The following is a 20282-nucleotide window of genomic DNA, read 5'->3' on the forward strand; positions in this document are numbered from 1 at the left end:
TTTCATGGAAAATGTTTGGTCTGCTTTATATTTTATGAATAAAATACGTATATACCACATTTTTATATTTAGTTGAAAAGACTTAATAAGTCCGTAAACAATTTATTTCTATTTTAATGCATGATTGATATAGCACGATATAACTAAATAAACTAGTTAGGAAACATATAATTCACATCAAACATATTATTATTCTATCATCTTTAAAATAATTATATTACCTTTATTTCGAATAAAGAGTTATTTGTAAAATCTGGATAATCAAGCAAATTATTAATTAACATCTTTTTTTTTTTTTTATTATAAATACGTTGACATAAATTTACAAAAAGGAAAACATTTTGTAATCAATCCGGAACTTCCACGACAGTTTAACTTTACAACGAGTTTTTCTGTTTCAATCTACGCATATTTAATTGTGTATAGACGGTTTGACAATCTTATTACCGCTATATATATAAATATGTCAATTGATTTATCAACTCTATAAACACTGCAATTGGTGTATTGTCAAATCAAGATATTATATTTTTCTCCATAGTGTGAATATTGTTAAAATGTCTGACTAGATTAGCTAAAATTCCAGTTTTTAAACAAAAGTTGTAAAACATGCTTTTTCTTTTTTCTTTCTTAACACATAATTGTGTTATTCTGTTTTTGTTTGTTTTTTTAGAATAAGATCAATAACAGCCAACGGCAGAGGTGTTCTCCCTGTTTATAAAGCAGCCACACCAACCACAACCAAAATAAATTAAGACTACTCAACAGGATAATCTTACCGCAACAACAACACCTGCCGAGTAACAATGATAAAACAGTAGATGTTCTTCCTGCAGATGATCAAAAATATAAAGAACATCTGAAACTATGAATAAAATGAATGAAGACAAGACAAAAGACCAACCTAATCCAGCAAACGAAAATGTGACTGGGACAACATTGCCGTTCATTGGTTCACATTCTAGACTTTCTTCAGGAACAGAAGAATCTAGGGTAGCTACCGCAATCAAAACCAACGATGAGATACATAGAGATTTCTCATCTGCAGGCAAGTTCTCACCTGTCAATAATGTATCAAGTCCAACAGCTGAAGCCAATACAATATCAAGGACAAATAGTCCAACCGACACGAAACCCAGTGACTCAAATAACGAATTGGAAGATAAGGAAACTAAAAGACAATCATCATCGGATAAACTTACAACATCTAGACCAGCATCAGGGTCAAGAAACGCATCCAGACCAACAAGTGCGAGTAAGACCACTAAAGAAATAAATGGACAGGCTGATGATGAAGTATTTACAGGTACTCGAACACCTCCTGACCGCAAATCAAAACCTTCGTCAGGGATAGATAAAACATCAAGGCCCACTAGTGCCAACGAGACAACCAAACAATTAAACGGTGATATTATGACTAGTGAAGCAGAAGGTCCAATAGTAGGGAACACCGAAAACGTATCTAGGCCAACATCAAAATCAAAGGAATCATCAAGACCTTCGAGTACCAATGACAAAACAGCAGATCTTCTTCCTGCAGACGACACAGAAACATCAAAAGAATCTGAAACTTTGAATAAAATGAATGAAGACAAGACAAAAGACCAATCTGATCCAGCAAACGAAAATGTGACTAAGACATTATTGCCGTCCATTGAATCAAATTCTCGACCTTCTTCAGGATCAGAAGCATCTAGGGTAGCTACTGCAATCGAAACCAAAGATGAGATACCTGGAGATTCCTCATCTGCAGTTAAGTTGTCACCTGTCAATAATGTATCAAGTCCAACAGCTGAAACCAATAAAATATCAAGGACAAATAGTCCAACCGACACGAAACCCAGTGACTTAAATAACGAATTGGAAGATAAGGAAACTAAAATACAATCATCATCGGATAAAATTACAACATCTAGACCACCATCAGGGTCAAGAAACGCATCCAGACCAACAATTGCGAGTAAGACCACTAAAGAAATAAATGGACAGGCTGATGATGAAGTATTTACAGGTACTCGAACACCTCCTGACCGCAAATCAAGACCTTCTTCAGGGATAGATAAAACATCAAGGCCCACTAGTGCAAACAAGACCACCAAACAAATAGACGATGATATCACGACTAGTGAAGCAGAAGGTCCAATAGTAGTGAACAACGAAAACGTATCTAGGCCAACATCAAAATCAAAGGAATCACAAAGAACTTCGAGTACCAATGACAAAACAGCAGATCTTCTTCCTACAGACGAAACAGAGATATCAAAAGCATCCGAAACTATGAATAAAATGAATAAAGACAAGACAAAAGACCAATCTGATCCAGCTAACGAAAATGTGACTGAGACAACATTGCCGTCCATTGGTTCAAATTCTAGACCTTCTTCAGGATCAGAAGCATCTTTGGTAGCTATCGCAATCGAAACCAAAGATGATATACGTGGCTCATCTGCAGGGAAGTTGTCACCTGTCAATAATGTATCAAGTTCAACAGCTGAAACCGATACAATGTCAAGGACAAATAGTCCAACCGACACGAAACCCAGTGACTTAAATAACAAGTTGGAAGATAAGGAAACTAAAAGACAATCATCATCGGATAAACTTACATCTAGACCATCATCAGGGTTAATAATCGCATCCAGACCAACAAGTGCGAGTAAGACCACTAAAAAAATAAATGAACAGGCTGATGATGAAGTATTTACAGGTACTCGAACACCTCCTGACCGCAAATCAAGACCTTCGTCAGGGATAGATAAAACATCAAGGCCCACTAGTGCAAACAAGACAACCAAACAAATAGAAAACGATATTATGACTAGTAAAGCAGAAGATCTAATAGTAGTGAACAACGAACACGTATCTAGGCAAACATCAAAATCAAAGGAATCATCAAGACCTTCGAGTACCAATGACAAAATAGCAGATCTTCTTCCTGCAGATGAAACAGATACATCAAAAGCATCTGAAACTATGCTTAAAATGAATGAAGACAAGAAAAAAGACCAATCTGATCCAGCAAACGAAAACGTGACTGAGACAACATTGCCGTCCATTGGTTCACATTCTAGACCTTCTTCAGGAACAGAAGCATCTAAGGTAGCTACCGCAATCGAAACCAAAGATCAGATACCTGGAGATTCCTCATCTGCATTGAAATTGTCACCTGTCAATAATGTATCAAGTCCAACAGCTGAAGCGAATACAATATCAAGGACAAAAAGTCCAACCGACACGAAACTCAGTGACTTAAATAACGAATTGGAAGATAAGGAAACTAAAAGACAATCATCATCGGATAAACTTACAACATCTAGACCACCATCAGGGTCAAGAAACGCATACAGACAAACAATTGCGAGTAAGACCACTAAAGAAATAAATGGACAGGCTGATGATGAAGTATTTACAGGTACTCGAACACCTCCTGACCGCAAATCAAGACCTTCGTCAGAGATAGATAAAATATCAAGGCCCACTAGTGCAAACAAGACAACCAAACAAATAGAGGACGATATTATGACTAGTAAAGCAGAAGGTCCAATAGTAGTGAACAACGAAAACGTATCTAGGCCAACATCAAAATCAAAGGAATCATCAAGACCTTCGAGTACCATGGACAAAACAGCAGATCTTCTTTCTGCAGACGAATCAGATACATCAAAAGCATCTGAAACTATGAATAAAATGAATGAAGACAAGACAAAAGACCAATCTGATCCAGCAAACGAAAACGTGACTAAAACAACATTGCCGTCCATTGATTCACATTCTAGACCTTCTTCAGGAAAAGAAGCATCTATGGTAGCTACCGTAATCGAAACCAAAGATGAGATACCTGGAGATTCCTCATCTGCAGGGAAATTGTCACCTGTCAATAATGTATCAAGTTCAACAGCTGAAGTCAATACAATATCAAGGACAAAAAGTCCAACCGACACAAAACCCAGTGACTTAAATAACGAATTGGAAGATAAGGAAACTAAAAGACAATCATCATCGGATAAACTTACAACATCTAGACCAGCATCAGAGTCAAGAAACGCATCCAGACCAACAAGTGCGAGTAAGACCACTAAAGAAATAAATGGACAGGCTGATGATGAAGTATTTACAGGTACTCGAACACCTCCTGACCGCAAATCAAGACCTTCCTCAGGGAAAGATAAAACATCAAGGCCCACTAGTGCAAACAAGACAACCAAACAAATAGAGGAAGATATTATGACTAGTAAAGCAGAAGGTCCAATAGTAGTGAACAACGAAAGCGTATCTAGGCCAACATCAAAATCAAAGGAATCATCAAGACCTTCGAGTACCAATGACAAAACAGCAGATCTTCTTCCTGCAGATAAAACAGATACATCAAAAGCATCTGAAACTATGAATAAAATGAATGAAGACAAGAAAAAAGAAAAATCTGATCCAGCAAACGAAAACGTGACTGAGACAACATTGCCGTCCATTGGTTCCCATTCTAGACCTTCTTCAGGAACAGAAGCATCTAGGGTAGCTACCGCAATCGAAACCAAAGATGAGATACCTGGAGATTCCTCATCTGCATTGAAATTGTCACCTGTCAATAATGTATCAAGTCCAACAGATGAAGCCAATACAATATCAAGGACAAATAGTCCAACCGACACGAAACCCAGTGACTTAAATAACGAATTAGAAAATAAGGAAACTAAAAGACAATCATCATCGGATAAACTTACAACATCTAGACCAGCATCAGGGTCAAGAAACGCATCTAGACCAACAAGTGCGAGTAAGACCACTAAAGAAATAAATGGACAGGCTGATGAAGAAGTATTTACAGGTACTCGAACACCTCCTGACCGCAAATCAAGACCTTCCTCAGGGAAAGATAAAACATCAAGGCCCACTAGTGCAAACAAGACAACCAAACAAATAGAGGAAGATATTATGACTAGTAAAGCAGAAGGTCCAATAGTAGTGAACAACGAAAACGTATCTAGTCCAACATCAAAATCAAAGGAATCATCAAGACCTTCGAGTACCAATGACAAAGCAGCAGATCTTCTTCCTGCAGATGAAACAGATACATCAAAAGCATCTGAAACTATGAATAAAATGAATGAAGACAAGACAAAAGACCAATCTGATCCAGAAAACGAAAACGTGACTGAGACAACATTGCCGTCCATTGGTTCCCATTCTAGACCTTCTTCAGGAACAGATGCATCTAGGGTAGCTACCGCAATCGAAACCAAAGATGAGATACCTGGAGATTCCTCATCTGCAGGGAAATTGTCACCTGTCAATAATGTAGCAAGTCCAACAGATGAAGCCAATACAATATCAAGGACAAATAGTCCAACCGACACGAAACCCAGTGACTTAAATAACGAATTGGAAAATAAGGAAACTAAAAGACAATCATCATCGGATAAACTTACAACATCTAGACCAGCATCAGGGTCAAGAAACGCATCTAGACCAACAAGTGCGAGTAAGACCACTAAAGAAATAAATGGACAGGCTGATGATGAAGTATTTACAGGTACTCGAACACCTCCTGACCGCAAATCAAGACCTTCCTCAGGGAAAGATAAAACATCAAGGCCCACTAGTGCAAACAAGACAACCAAACAAATAGAGGAAGATATTATGACTAGTAAAGCAGAAGGTCCAATAGTAGTGAACAACGAAAACGTATCTAGTCCAACATCAAAATCAAAGGAATCATCAAGACCTTCGAGTACCAATGACAAAGCAGCAGATCTTCTTCCTGCAGACGAAACAGATACATCAAAAGCATCTGAAACTATGAATAAAATGAACGAAGACAAGACAAAAGACCAATCTGATCCAGCAAACGAAAACGTGACTGAGACAACATTGCCGTCCATTGGTTCCCATTCTAGACCTTCTTCAGGAACAGAAGCATCTAGGGTAGCTACCGGAATCGAAACCAAAGATGAGATACCTGGAGATTCCTCATCTGCAGGGAAATTGTCACCTGTCAATAATGTAGCAAGTCCAACAGATGAAGCCAATACAATATCAAGGACAAATAGTCCAACCGACACGAAACCCAGTGACTTAAATAACGAATTCGAAAATAAGGAAACTAAAAGACAATCATCATCGGATAAACTTACAACATCTAGACCACCATCAGGGTCAAGAAACGCATCCAGACCAACAAGTGCGAGTAAGACCACTAAAGAAATAAATGGACAGGCTGATGATGAAGTATTTACAGGTACTCGAACACCTCCTGACCGCAAATCAAGACCTTCGTCAGGGATAGATAAAACATCAAGGCCCACTAGGGCAAACAAGACAACCAAACAAATAGAGGACGATATTATGACTAGTAAAGCAGAAGGTCCAATAGTAGTGAACAACGAAAACGTATCTAGGCCAACATCAAAATCAAAGGAATCATCAAGACCTTCGAGTACCAATGACAAAACAGTAGATCTTCTTCCTGCAGACGAAACAGATACATCAAAAGCATCTGAAACTATGAATAAAATGAACGAAGACAAGACAAAAGACCAATCTGATCCAGAAAACGAAAACGTGACTGAAACAACATTGCCGTCCATTGATTCACATTCTATACCTTCTTCAGGAACAGAAGCATCTATGGTAGCTACCGGAATCGAAACCAAAGATGAGATACCTGGAGATTCCTCATCTGCAGGGAAATTGTCACCTGTCAATAATGTAGCAAGTCCAACAGCTGAAGCCAATACAATATCAAGGACAAATAGTCCAACCGACACGAAACCCAGTGACTTAAATAACGAATTCGAAAATAAGGAAACTAAAAGACAATCATCATCGGATAAACTTACAACATCTAGATCACCATCAGGGTCAAGAAACGCATCCAGACCAACAAGTGCGAGTAAGACCACTAAAGAAATAAATGGACAGGCTGATGATGAAGTATTTACAGGTACTCGAACACCTCCTGACCGCAAATCAAGACCTTCTTCAGGGATAGATAAAACATCAAGGCCCACTAGTGCAAACAAGACAACCAAACAAATAGAGGACGATATTATGACTAGTAAAGCAGAAGGTCCAATAGTAGTGAACAACGAAAACGTATCTAGGCCAACATCAAATTCAAAGAAATCATCAAGACCTTCGAGTACCAATGACAAAACAGCAGATCTTATTCCTGCAAACGAAACAGATACATCAAAAGCATCTGAAACTATGAATACAATGAATGAAGACAAGACAAAAGACCAATCTGATCCAGCAAACACAAACGTGACTGAAACAACATTGCCGTCCATTGATTCACATTCTAGACCTTCTTCAGGAACAGAAGCATCTATGGTAGCTACCGGAATCGAAACCAAAGATGAGATACCTGGAGATTCTTCATCTGCAGGGAAATTGTCACCTGTCAATAATATATCAAGTCAAACACCTGAATCTAATACAATATCAAGGACAAATAGTCAAACCGACACGAAACCCAGTGACTTAAATAACGAATTGGAAGATAAGGAAACTAAAATACAATCATCATCGGATAAACTTACAACATCTAGACCACCATCAGGGTCAAGAAACGCATCCAGACCAACAAGTGCGAGTAAGACCACTAAAGAAATAAATGGACAGGCTGATGATGAAGTATTTACAGGTACTCGAACACCTCCTGACCGCAAATCAAGACCTTCTTCAGGGATAGATAAAACATCAAGGCCCACTAGTGCAAACAAGACAACCAAACAAATAGAGGACGATATTATGACTAGTGAAGCAGAAGGTCCAATAGTAGTGAACAACGAAAACGTATCTAGGCCAACATCAAAATCAAAGGTATCATCAAGACCTTCGAGTATCAATGACAAAACAGCAGATCTTCTTCCTGCAGACGACACAGAAACATCAAAAGCATCTGAAACTATGAATAAAATGAACGAAGACAAGACAAAAGACCAATCTGATCCAGCAAACGACAACGTGACTGAGACAACATTGCCGTTAATTGGTTCACATTCTAGGCCTTCTTCAGGAACAGAAGCATCAATGGTAGCTACCGCAATCGAAACCAAAGATGAGATACCTGGAGATTCCACATCTGCAGGGAAATTGTCACCTGTCAATAATGTATCAAGTCCAACAGCTGAATCCAATACAATATCAAGGACAAATAGTCCAACCGAAACGAAACCCAGTGACTTAAAGAACGAATTGGAAGATAAGGAAACTAAAAGACAATCATCATCGGATAAACTTACATCTAGACCAGCATCAGGGTCAAGAAACGCATCAAGACCAGCAAGTGCGAGTAAGATCACTAAAGAAATAAATGGACAGGCTGATGATGAAGTATTTACAGGTACTCGAACACCTCCTGACAGCAAATCAAGACCTTCCGCAGGGATAGATAAAACATCAAGGCCCACTAGTGCAAACAAGACAACCAAACAAATAGAGGACGATATTATGACTAGTAAGGCAGAAGGTCCAATAGTAGTGAACAACGAAAACGTATCTAGGCCAACATCAAAATCAAAGGAATCATCAAGACCTTCGAGTACCAATGACAAAACAGCAGATCTTCTTCCTGCAGACGAAAGAGATACATCAAAAGCATCTAAAACTATGAATGAAATGAATGAAGACAAGACAAAAGACCAATCTGATCCAGCAAACGAAAACGTGACTGAAACAACATTGCCGTCCATTGATTCACATTCTAGACCTTCTTCAGGAACAGAAGCATCTATGGTAGCTACCGGAATCGAAACCAAAGATGAGATACCTGGAGATTCCTCATCTGCAGGGAAATTGTCACCTGTCAATAATGTATCAAGTCCAACAGCTGAAGCCAATACAATATCAAGGACAAAAAGTCCAACCGACACAATACCCAGTGACTTGAATAACGAATTGGAAGATAAGAAAACTAAAAGACAATCATCATCGGATAAACTTATAACATCTAGACCAGCATCAGGGTCAAGAAACGCATCCAGACCAACAAGTGCGAGTAAGACCACTAAAGAAATAAATGGACAGGCTGATGATGAAGTATTTACAGGAACTCGAACACCTCCTGACCGCAAATCAAGACCTTCCTCAGGGAAAGATAAAACATCAAGGCCCACTAGTGCAAACAAGACAACCAAACAAATAGAGGAAGATATTATGACTAGTAAAGCAGAAGGTCCAATAGTAGTGAACAACGAAAACGTATCTAGGCCAACATCAAAATCAAAGGAATCATCAAGACCTTCGAGTACCAATGACAAAACAGCAGATATTCTTCCTGCAGACGAAACAGATACATCAAAAGCATCTGAAACTATGAATAAAATGAATGAAAACAAGACAAAAGACCAATCTGATCCAGCAAACGAAAACGTGACTGAGACAACATTGCCGTCCATTAGTTCACATTCTAGACCTTCTTCAGGAACAGAAGCATCTACGGTAGCTACCGTAATCGAAACCAAAGATGAGATATCTGGAGATTCCTCATCTGCAGGGAAATTGTCACCTGTCAATAATATATCACGTCCAACACCTGAATCTAATACAATATCAAGGACAAATAGTCAAACCGACACGAAACCCAGTGACTTAAATAACGAATCGGAAGATAAGGAAACTAAAATACAATCATCATCGGATAAACTTACAACATCTAGACCACCATCAGGGTCAAGAAACGCATCCAGACCAACAAGTGCGAGTAAGACCACTAAAGAAATAAATGGACAGGCTGATGATGAAGTATTTACAGGTACTCGAACACCTCCTGACCGCAAATCAAGACCTTCTTCAGGGATAGATAAAACATCAAGGCCCACTAGTGCAAACAAGACAACCAAACAAATAGAGGACGATATTATGACTAGTGAAGCAGAAGGTCCAATAGTAGTGAACAACGAAAACGTATCTAGGCCAACATCAAAATCAAAGGTATCATCAAGACCTTCGAGTATCAATGACAAAACAGCAGATCTTCTTCCTGCAGACGACACAGAAACATCAAAAGCATCTGAAACTATGAATAAAATGAACGAAGACAAGACAAAAGACCAATCTGATCCAGCAAACGACAACGTGACTGAGACAACATTGCCGTTAATTGGTTCACATTCTAGGCCTTCTTCAGGAACAGAAGCATCAATGGTAGCTACCGCAATCGAAACCAAAGATGAGATACCTGGAGATTCCACATCTGCAGGGAAATTGTCACCTGTCAATAATGTATCAAGTCCAACAGCTGAATCCAATACAATATCAAGGACAAATAGTCCAACCGAAACGAAACCCAGTGACTTAAAGAACGAATTGGAAGATAAGGAAACTAAAAGACAATCATCATCGGATAAACTTACATCTAGACCAGCATCAGGGTCAAGAAACGCATCAAGACCAGCAAGTGCGAGTAAGATCACTAAAGAAATAAATGGACAGGCTGATGATGAAGTATTTACAGGTACTCGAACACCTCCTGACAGCAAATCAAGACCTTCCGCAGGGATAGATAAAACATCAAGGCCCACTAGTGCAAACAAGACAACCAAACAAATAGAGGACGATATTATGACTAGTAAGGCAGAAGGTCCAATAGTAGTGAACAACGAAAACGTATCTAGGCCAACATCAAAATCAAAAGAATCATCAAGACCTTCGAGTACCAATGACAAAACAGCAGATCTTCTTCCTGCAGACGAAACAGATACATCAAAAGCATCTAAAACTATGAATGAAATGAATGAAGACAAGACAAAAGACCAATCTGATCCAGCAAACGAAAACGTGACTGAAACAACATTGCCGTCCATTGATTCACATTCTAGACCTTCTTCAGGAACAGAAGCATCTATGGTAGCTACCGGAATCGAAACCAAAGATGAGATACCTGGAGATTCCTCATCTGCAGGGAAATTGTCACCTGTCAATAATGTATCAAGTCCAACAGCTGAAGCCAATACAATATCAAGGACAAAAAGTCCAACCGACACAATACCCAGTGACTTGAATAACGAATTGGAAGATAAGAAAACTAAAAGACAATCATCATCGGATAAACTTATAACATCTAGACCAGCATCAGGGTCAAGAAACGCATCCAGACCAACAAGTGCGAGTAAGACCACTAAAGAAATAAATGGACAGGCTGATGATGAAGTATTTACAGGAACTCGAACACCTCCTGACCGCAAATCAAGACCTTCCTCAGGGAAAGATAAAACATCAAGGCCCACTAGTGCAAACAAGACAACCAAACAAATAGAGGAAGATATTATGACTAGTAAAGCAGAAGGTCCAATAGTAGTGAACAACGAAAACGTATCTAGGCCAACATCAAAATCAAAGGAATCATCAAGACCTTCGAGTACCAATGACAAAACAGCAGATATTCTTCCTGCAGACGAAACAGATACATCAAAAGCATCTGAAACTATGAATAAAATGAATGAAGACAAGACAAAAGACCAATCTGATCCAGCAAACGAAAACGTGACTGAGACAACATTGCCGTCCATTAGTTCACATTCTAGACCTTCTTCAGGAACAGAAGCATCTACGGTAGCTACCGTAATCGAAACCAAAGATGAGAGACCTGGAGATTCCTCATCTGCAGGGAAATTGTCACCTGTCAATAATGTATCAAGTCCAACAGCTGAATCCAATTCATTATCAAGGACAAATAGTCCAACCGACACGAAACCTAGTGACTTAAATAACGAACTGGAAGATAAGGAAACTAAAAGACAATCATCATCGGATAAACTTACAACATCTAGACCAGCATCAGAGTCAAGAAACGCATCCAGACTAACAAGTGCGAGTAAGACCACTAAAGAAATAAATGGACAGGCTGATGATGAAGTATTTACAGGTACTCGAACACCTCCTGACCGCAAATCAAGACCTTCGTCAGGGATAGATAAAACATCAAGGCCCACTAGTGCAAACAAGACTACCAAAGAAATAGAGGACGATATTATGACTAGTGAAGCAGAAGGTACAATAGTAGTGAACAACGAAAACGTATCTAGGCCAACATCAAAATCAAAGGAATCATCAAGACCTTCGAGTACCAATTACAAAACAGCAGATCGTCTTCCTGCAGACGAAACAGATACATCAAAAGCATCTGAAACTATGAATAAAATGAACGAAGACAAGACAAAAGACCAATCTGATCCAGCAAACGAAAACGTGACTGAGACAACATTGCCGTCCATTGGTTCCCATTCTAGACCTTCTTCAGGAACAGAAGCATCTAGGGTAGCTACCGCAATCGAAACCAAAGATGAGATACCTGGAGATTCCTCATCTGCAGGGAAATTGTCACCTGTCAATAATGTAGCAAGTCCAACAGATGAAGCCAATACAATATCAAGGACAAATAGTCCAACCGACACGAAACCCAGTGACTCAAATAACGAATTCGAAAATAAGGAAACTAAAAGACAATCATCATCGGATAAACTTACAACATCTAGATCACCATCAGGGTCAAGAAACGCATCCAGACCAACAAGTGCGAGTAAGACCACTAAAGAAATAAATGGACAGGCTGATGATGAAGTATTTACATGTACTCAAACACCTCCTGACCGCAAATCAAGACCTTCTTCAGGGATAGATAAAACATCAAGGCCCACTAGTGCAAACAAGACAACCAAACAAATAGAGGACGATATTATAACTAGTAAAGCAGAAGGTCCAATAGTAGTGAACAACGAAAACGTATCTAGGCCAACATCAAAATCAAAGGAATCATCAAGACCTTCGAGTACCAATGACAAAACAGCAGATCTTCTTCCTGCAAACGAAACAGATACATCAAAAGCATCTGAAACTATGAATAAAATGAATGCAGACAAGACAAAAGACCAATCTGATCCAGCAAACAAAAACGTGACTGAAACAACATTGCCGTCCATTGATTCACATTCTAGACCTTCTTCAGGAACAGAAGCATCTATGGTAGCTACCGCAATCGAAACCAAAGATGAGATACCTGGAGATTCCTCATCTGCAGGGAAATTGTCACCTGTCAATAATGTAGCAAGTCCAACAGCTGAAGCCAATACAATATCAAGGACATATAGTCCAACCGAAACGAAACCCAGTGACTTAAAGAACGAATTGGAAGATAAGGAAACTAAAAGACAATCATCATCGGATAAACTTACAACATCTAGACCAGCATCAGGGTCAAGAAACGCATCCAGACTAGCAAGTGCGAGTAAGATCACTAAAGAAATAAATGGACAGGTTGATGATGATGAAGTATTTACAGGTACTCGAACACCTCCTGGCAGCAAATCAAGACCTTCTTCAGGGATAGATAAAGCATCAACGCCCATTAGTGTAAACAAGACAACCAAACTAATACAGGACGATATTATGACTAGTAAAGCAGAAGGTCCAATAGTAGTGAACAACGAAAACGTATCTAGGCCAACATCAAAATCAAAGGAATCATCAAGACCTTCGAGTACCAATGACAAAACAGCAGATCTTCTTCCTGCAGACGAAACAGATACATCAAAAGCATCTGAAACTATGAATAAAATGAATGAAGACAAGACAAAAGACCAATCTGATCCAGCAAACGAAAACGTGACTGAAACAACATTGCCGTCCATAGATTCACATTCTAGACCTTCTTCAGGAACAGAAGCATCTATGGTAGCTACCGTAATCGAAACCAAAGATGAGATACATGGAGATTCCTCATCTGCATTGAAATTGTCACCTGTCAATAATGTATCAAGTCCAACAGCTGAAGCCAATACAATATCAAGGACAAATAGTCCAACCGACACGAAACCCAGTGACTCAAATAACGAATTGGAAGATAAGGAAACTAAAGGACAATCATCATCGGATAAACTTACAACATCTAGACCAGCATCAGGGTCAAGAAACGCATCCAGACCAACAAGTGCTAGTAAGACCACTAAAGAAATAAATGGACAGGCTGATGATGAAGTATTTACAGGTACTCGAACAACTCCTGACAGCAAATCAAGACCTTCCTCAGGGATAGATAAAACATCAAGGCCCACTAGTGCAAACAAGACAACCACACAAATAGAGGGCGATATTATGACTAGTAAAGCAGAAGGTCCAATAGTAGTGAACAACGAAAACGTATCTAGGCCAACATCAAAATCAAAGGAATCATCAAGACCTTCGAGTACCAATGACAAAACAGCAGATCTTCTTCCTGCAGACGAAACAGATACACCAAAAGCTTCTGAAACTATGAATAAAATGAATGAAGACAAGACAAAAGACCAATCTGATCCAGCAAACGAAAACGTGACTGAAACAACATTGCCGTCCATTGATTCACATTCTAGACCTTCTTCAGGAACAGAAGCATCTATGGTAGCTACCGCAATCGAAACCAAAGATGAGATACCTGGAGATTCCTCATCTGCAGGGAAATTGTCACCTGTCAATAATGTATCAAGTCCAATAGCTGAAGCCAATACAATATCAAGGACAAAAAGTCCAACCGACACAATACCCAGTGACTTAAATAACGAATTGGAAGATAAGGAAACTAAAAGACAATCATCATCGGATAAACTTACAACATCTAGACCAGCATCAGGGTCAAAAAACGCATCCAGACCAACAAGTGCGAGTAAGACCACTAAAGAAATAAATGGACAGGCTGATGATGAAGTATTTACAGGTACTCGAACACCTCCTGACCGTAAATCAAGACCTTCCTCAGGGAAAGATAAAACATCAAGGCCCACTAGTGCAAACAAGACAACCAAACAAATAGAGGAAGATATTATGACTAGTAAAGCAGAAGGTCCAATAGTAGTGAACAACGAAAACGTATCTAGGCCAACATCAAAATCAAAGGAATCATCAAGACCTTCGAGTACCAATGACAAAACAGCAGATTTTCTTCCTGCAGACGAAACAGATACATCAAAAGCATCTGAAACTATGAATAAAATGAATGAAGACAAGACAAAAGACCAATCTGATCCAGCAACCGAAAACGTGACTGAGACAACATTGCCGTCCATTGATTCACATTCTAGACCTTCTTCAGGAACAGAAGCATCTACGGTAGCTGCTGCAATCGAAACCAAAGATGAGATACCTGGAGATTCCTCATCTGCATTGAAATTGTCACCTGTCAATAATGTATCAAGTCCAACAGCTAAAGCTAATACAATATCAAGGACAAATAGTCCAACCGACACGAAACCCAGTGACTCAAATAACGAATTGGAAGATAAGGAAACTAAAAGACAATCATCATCGGATAAACTTACAACCTCTAGACAAGCATCAGGGTCAAGAAACGCATCCAGACCAACAAGTGCGAGTAAGACCACTAAAGAAATAAATGGACAGGTTGATGATGAAGTATTTACAGGTACTCGAACACCTCCTGACAGCAAATCAAGACCTTCCTCAGGGATAGATAAAACATCAAGGCCCACTAGTGCAAACAAGACAACCAAACAAATAGAGGACGATATTATGACTAGTGAAGCAGAAGGTACAATAGTAGTGAACAACGAAAACGTATCTAAGCCAACATCAAAATCAAAGGTATCATCAAGACCTTCGAGTATAAATGACAAAACAGCAGATCTTCTTCCTGCAGACGACACAGAAACATCAAAAGGATCTGAAATTATTTATAAAATGAATGAAGACAAGACAAAAGACCAATCTGATCCAGCAAACGAAAACGTGACTGAGACAACATTGCCGTCCATTGGTTCACATTCTAGACCTTCTTCAGGAACAGAAGCATCTATGGTAGCTACCGGAATCGAAACCAAAGATGAGATACCTGGAGATTCCTCATCTGCAGGAATATTGTCACCTGTCAATAATGTATCAAGTCCAACAGCTGAAGCCAATACAATATCAAGGACAAATAGTCCAACCGACACGAAACCCAGTGACTCAAATAACGAATTGGAAGATAAGGAAACTAAAAGACAATCATCATCGGATAAACTTACAACATCTAGACCAGCATCAGGGTCAAGAAACGCATCCAGACCAACAAGTGCGAGTAAGACCACTAAAGAAATAAATGGACAGGCTGATGATGAAGTATTTACAGGTACTCGAACACCTCCTGACCGCAAATCAAGACCTTCCTCAGGGAAAGATAAAACATCAAGGCCCACTAGTGCAAACAAGACAACCAAACAAATAGAGGAAGATATTATGACTAGTAAAGCAGAAGGTCCAATAGTAGTGAACAACGAAAACGTATCTAGGCCAACATCAAAATCAAAGGAATCATCAAGACCTTCGAGTACCAATGACAAAACAGCAGATCTTCTTCTTGCAGACGAAACAGATACATCAAAAGCATCTGAAACTATGAATAAAATGAATGAAGACAAGACAAAAGACCAATCTGATCCAGCAAACGAAAACGTGACTGAAACAACATTGCCGTCCATTGATTCACATTCTAGACCTTCTTCAGGAACAGAAGCATCTATGGTAGCTACCGGAATCGAAACCAAAGATGAGATACCTGGAGATTCCTCATCTGCAGGGAAATTGTCACCTGTCAATAATGTATCAAGTCCAACAGCTGAAACCAATACAATATCAAGGACAAAAAGTCCAACCGACACAATACCCAGTTACTTAAATAACGAATCGGAAGATAAGGAAACTAAAAGACAATCATCATCGGATAAACTTACAACATCTAGACCAGCATCAGGGTCAAGAAACGCATCCAGACCAACAAGTGCGAGTAAGACCACTAAAAAAATAAATGGACAGGCTGATGATGAAGTATTTACAGGTACTCGAACACCTCCTGACCGCAAATCAAGACCTTCCTCAGGGAAAGATAAAACATCAAGGCCCACTAGTGCAAACAAGACAACCAAACAAATAGAGGAAGATATTATGACTAGTGAAGCAGAAGGTCCAATAGTAGTGAACAACGAAAACGTATCTAGGCCAACATCAAAATCAAAGGAATCATCAAGACCTTCGAGTACCAATGACAAAACAGCAGATCTTCTTCCTGCAAACGAAACAGATACATCAAAAGCATCTGAAACTATGAATAAAATGAATGAAGACAAGACAAAAGACCAATCTGATCCAGCAAACGAAAACGTGACTGAGACAACATTGCCGTCCATTAGTTCACATTCTAGACCTTCTTTAGGAACAGAAGCATCTACGGTAGCTACCGCAATCGAAACCAAAGATGAGATACCTGGAGATTCCTCATCTGCAGGGAAATTGTCACCTGTCAATAATGTATCAAGTCCAACAGCTGAAGCCAATACAATATCAAGGACAAATAGTCCAACCGACACGAAACCCAGTGACTCAAATAACGAATTGGAAGATAAGGAAACTAAAAGACAATCATCATCGGATAAACTTACAACATCTAGACCAGCATCAGGGTCAAGAAACGCATCCAGACCAACAAGTGCGAGTAAGACCACTAAAGAAATAAATGGACAGGCTGATGATGAAGTATTTACAGGTACTCGAACACCTTCTGACAGCAAATCAAGACCTTCCTCAGGGATAGATAAAACATCAAGGCCCACTAGTGCAAACAAGACAACCAAACAAATAAAGGACGATATTATGACTAGTAAAGCAGAAGGTTCAATAGTAGTGAACAACGAAAACGTATCTAAGCCAACATTAAAATCAAAGGAATCATCAAGACCTTCGAGTACCAATGACAAAACAGCAGATCTTCTTCCTGCAGACGAAACAGATACATCAAAAGCATCTGAAACTATGAATAAAATGAATGAAGACAAGACAAAAGACCAATCTGATCCAGCAAACGAAAACGTGACTGAAACAACATTGCCGTCCATTGATTCACATTCTAGACCTTCTTCAGGAACAGAAGCATCTATGGTAGCTACCGGAATCGAAACCAAAGATGAGATACCAGGAGATTCCTCATCTGCAGGGAAATTGTCACCTGTCAATAATGTATCAAGTCCAACAGCTGAAACCAATACAATATCAAGGACAAAAAGTCCAACCGACACAATACCCAGTGACTTAAATAACGAATTGGAAGATAAGGAAACTAAAAGACAATCATCATCGGATAAACTTACAACATCTAGACCAGCATCAGGGTCAAGAAACGCATCCAGACCAACAAGTGCGAGTAAGACCACTAAAGAAATAAATGGACAGGCTGATGATGAAGTATTTACAGGTACTCGAACACCTCCTGACCGCAAATCAAGACCTTCCTCAGGGAAAGATAAAACATCAAGGCCCACTAGTGCAAACAAGACAACCAAACAAATAGAGGAAGATATTATGACTAGTGAAACAGAAGGTCCAATAGTAGTGAACAACGAAAACGTATCTAGGCCAACATCAAAATCAAAGGCATCATCAAGACCTTCGAGTACCAATGACAAAACAGCAGATCTTCTTCCTGCAAACGAAACAGATACATCAAAAGCATCTGAAACTATGAATAAAATGAATGAAGACAAGACAAAAGACCAATCTGATCCAGCAAACGAAAACGTGACTAAGACAACATTGCCGTCCATTAGTTCACATTCTAGACCTTCTTCAGGAACAGAAGCATCTACGGTAGCTACCGGAATCGAAACCAAAGATGAGATACCTGGAGATTCCTCATCTGCAGGGAAATTGTCACCTGTCAATAATGTATCAAGTCCAACAGCTGAAGCCAATACAATATCAAGGACAAATAGTCCAACCGACACGAAACCCAGTGACTCAAATAACGAATTGGAAGATAAGGAAACTAAAAGACAATCATCATCGGATAAACTTACAACATCTAAACCACCATCAGGGTCAAGAAACGCATCCAGACCAACAAGTGCGAGTAAGACCACTAAAGAAATAAATGGACAGGTTGATGATGAAGTATTTACAGGTACTCGAACACCTCCTGACAGCAAATCAAGACCTTCCTCAGGGATAGATAAAACATCAAGGCCCACTAGTGCAAACAAGACAACCAAACAAATAGAGGACGATATTATGACTAGTGAAGCAGAAGGTACAATAGTAGTGAACAACGAAAACGTATCTAGGCCAACATCAAAATCAAAGGTATCATCAAGACCTTCGAGTATAAATGACAAAACAGCAGATCTTCTTCCTGCAGACGACACAGAAACATCAAAAGCATCTGAAATTATTTATAAAATGAATGAAGACAAGACAAAAGACCAATCTCATCCAGCAAACGAAAACGTGACTGAGACAACATTGCCGTCCATTGGTTCACATTCTAGACCTTCTTCTGGAACAGAAGCATCTATGGTAGCTACCGGAATCGAAACCAAAGATGAGATACCTGGAGATTCCTCATCTGCAGGAATATTGTCACCTGTCAATAATGTATCAAGTCCAACAGCTGAAGCCAATACAATATCAAGGACAAATAGTCCAACCGACACGAAACCCAGTGACTCAAATAACGAATTGGAAGATAAGGAAACTAAAAGACAATCATCATCGGATAAACTTACAACATCTAGACCAGCATCAGGGTCAAGAAACGCATCCAGACCAACAAGTGCGAGTAAGACCACTAAAGAAATAAATGGACAGGCTGATGATGAAGTATTTACAGGTACTCGAACACCTCCTGACCGCAAATCAAGACCTTCCTCATGGAAAGATAAAACATCAAGGCCCACTAGGGCAAACAAGACAACCAAACAAATAGAGGAAGATATTATGACTAGTAAAGCAGAAGGTCCAATAGTAGTGAACAACGAAAACGTATCTAGGCAAACATCAAAATCAAAGGAATCATCAAGACCTTCGAGTACCAATGACAAAACAGCAGATCTTCTTCCTGCAGACGAAACAGATACATCAAAAGCATCTGAAACTATGAATAAAATGAATGAAGACAAGACGAAAGACCAATCTGATCCAGCAAACGAAAACGTGACTGAAACAACATTGCCGTCCATTGATTCACATTCTAGACCTTCTTCAGGAACAGAAGCATCTATTGTAGCTACCGGAATCGAAACCAAAGATGAGATACCTGGAGATTCCTCATCTGCAGGGAAATTGTCACCTGTCAATAATGTATCAAGTCCAACAGCTGAAACCAATACAATATCAAGGACAAAAAGTCCAACCGACACAATACCCAGTGACTTAAATAACGAATTGGAAGATAAGGAAACTAAAAGACAATCATCATCGGATAAACTTACAACATCTAGACCAGCATCAGGGTCAAGAAACGCATCCAGACCAACAAGTGCGAGTAA

At 39.3% G+C, this 20282-nt stretch overlaps 1 protein-coding gene across 1 annotated transcript in view; it reads left to right on the plus strand.

Moving 5' to 3' along the window:
* Nucleotides 1–876: 876 nt before the first annotated feature.
* Nucleotides 877–20282, plus strand: part of LOC139492677 (mucin-16-like) — a 35745-nt gene continuing 16339 nt past the window's right edge. Inside the window, exon 1 of the mRNA XM_071280860.1 lies at nt 877–20278. Coding sequence (XP_071136961.1) covers nt 877–20278 — 19402 coding nt within the window. The remainder of the gene's footprint in view (nt 20279–20282) is intronic.

The sequence above is a fragment of the Mytilus edulis genome, chromosome 1 (genome assembly GCF_963676685.1).
Source record: "Mytilus edulis chromosome 1, xbMytEdul2.2, whole genome shotgun sequence".
In the NCBI taxonomy this organism is placed as follows: Eukaryota; Metazoa; Mollusca; class Bivalvia; order Mytilida; family Mytilidae; genus Mytilus; species Mytilus edulis.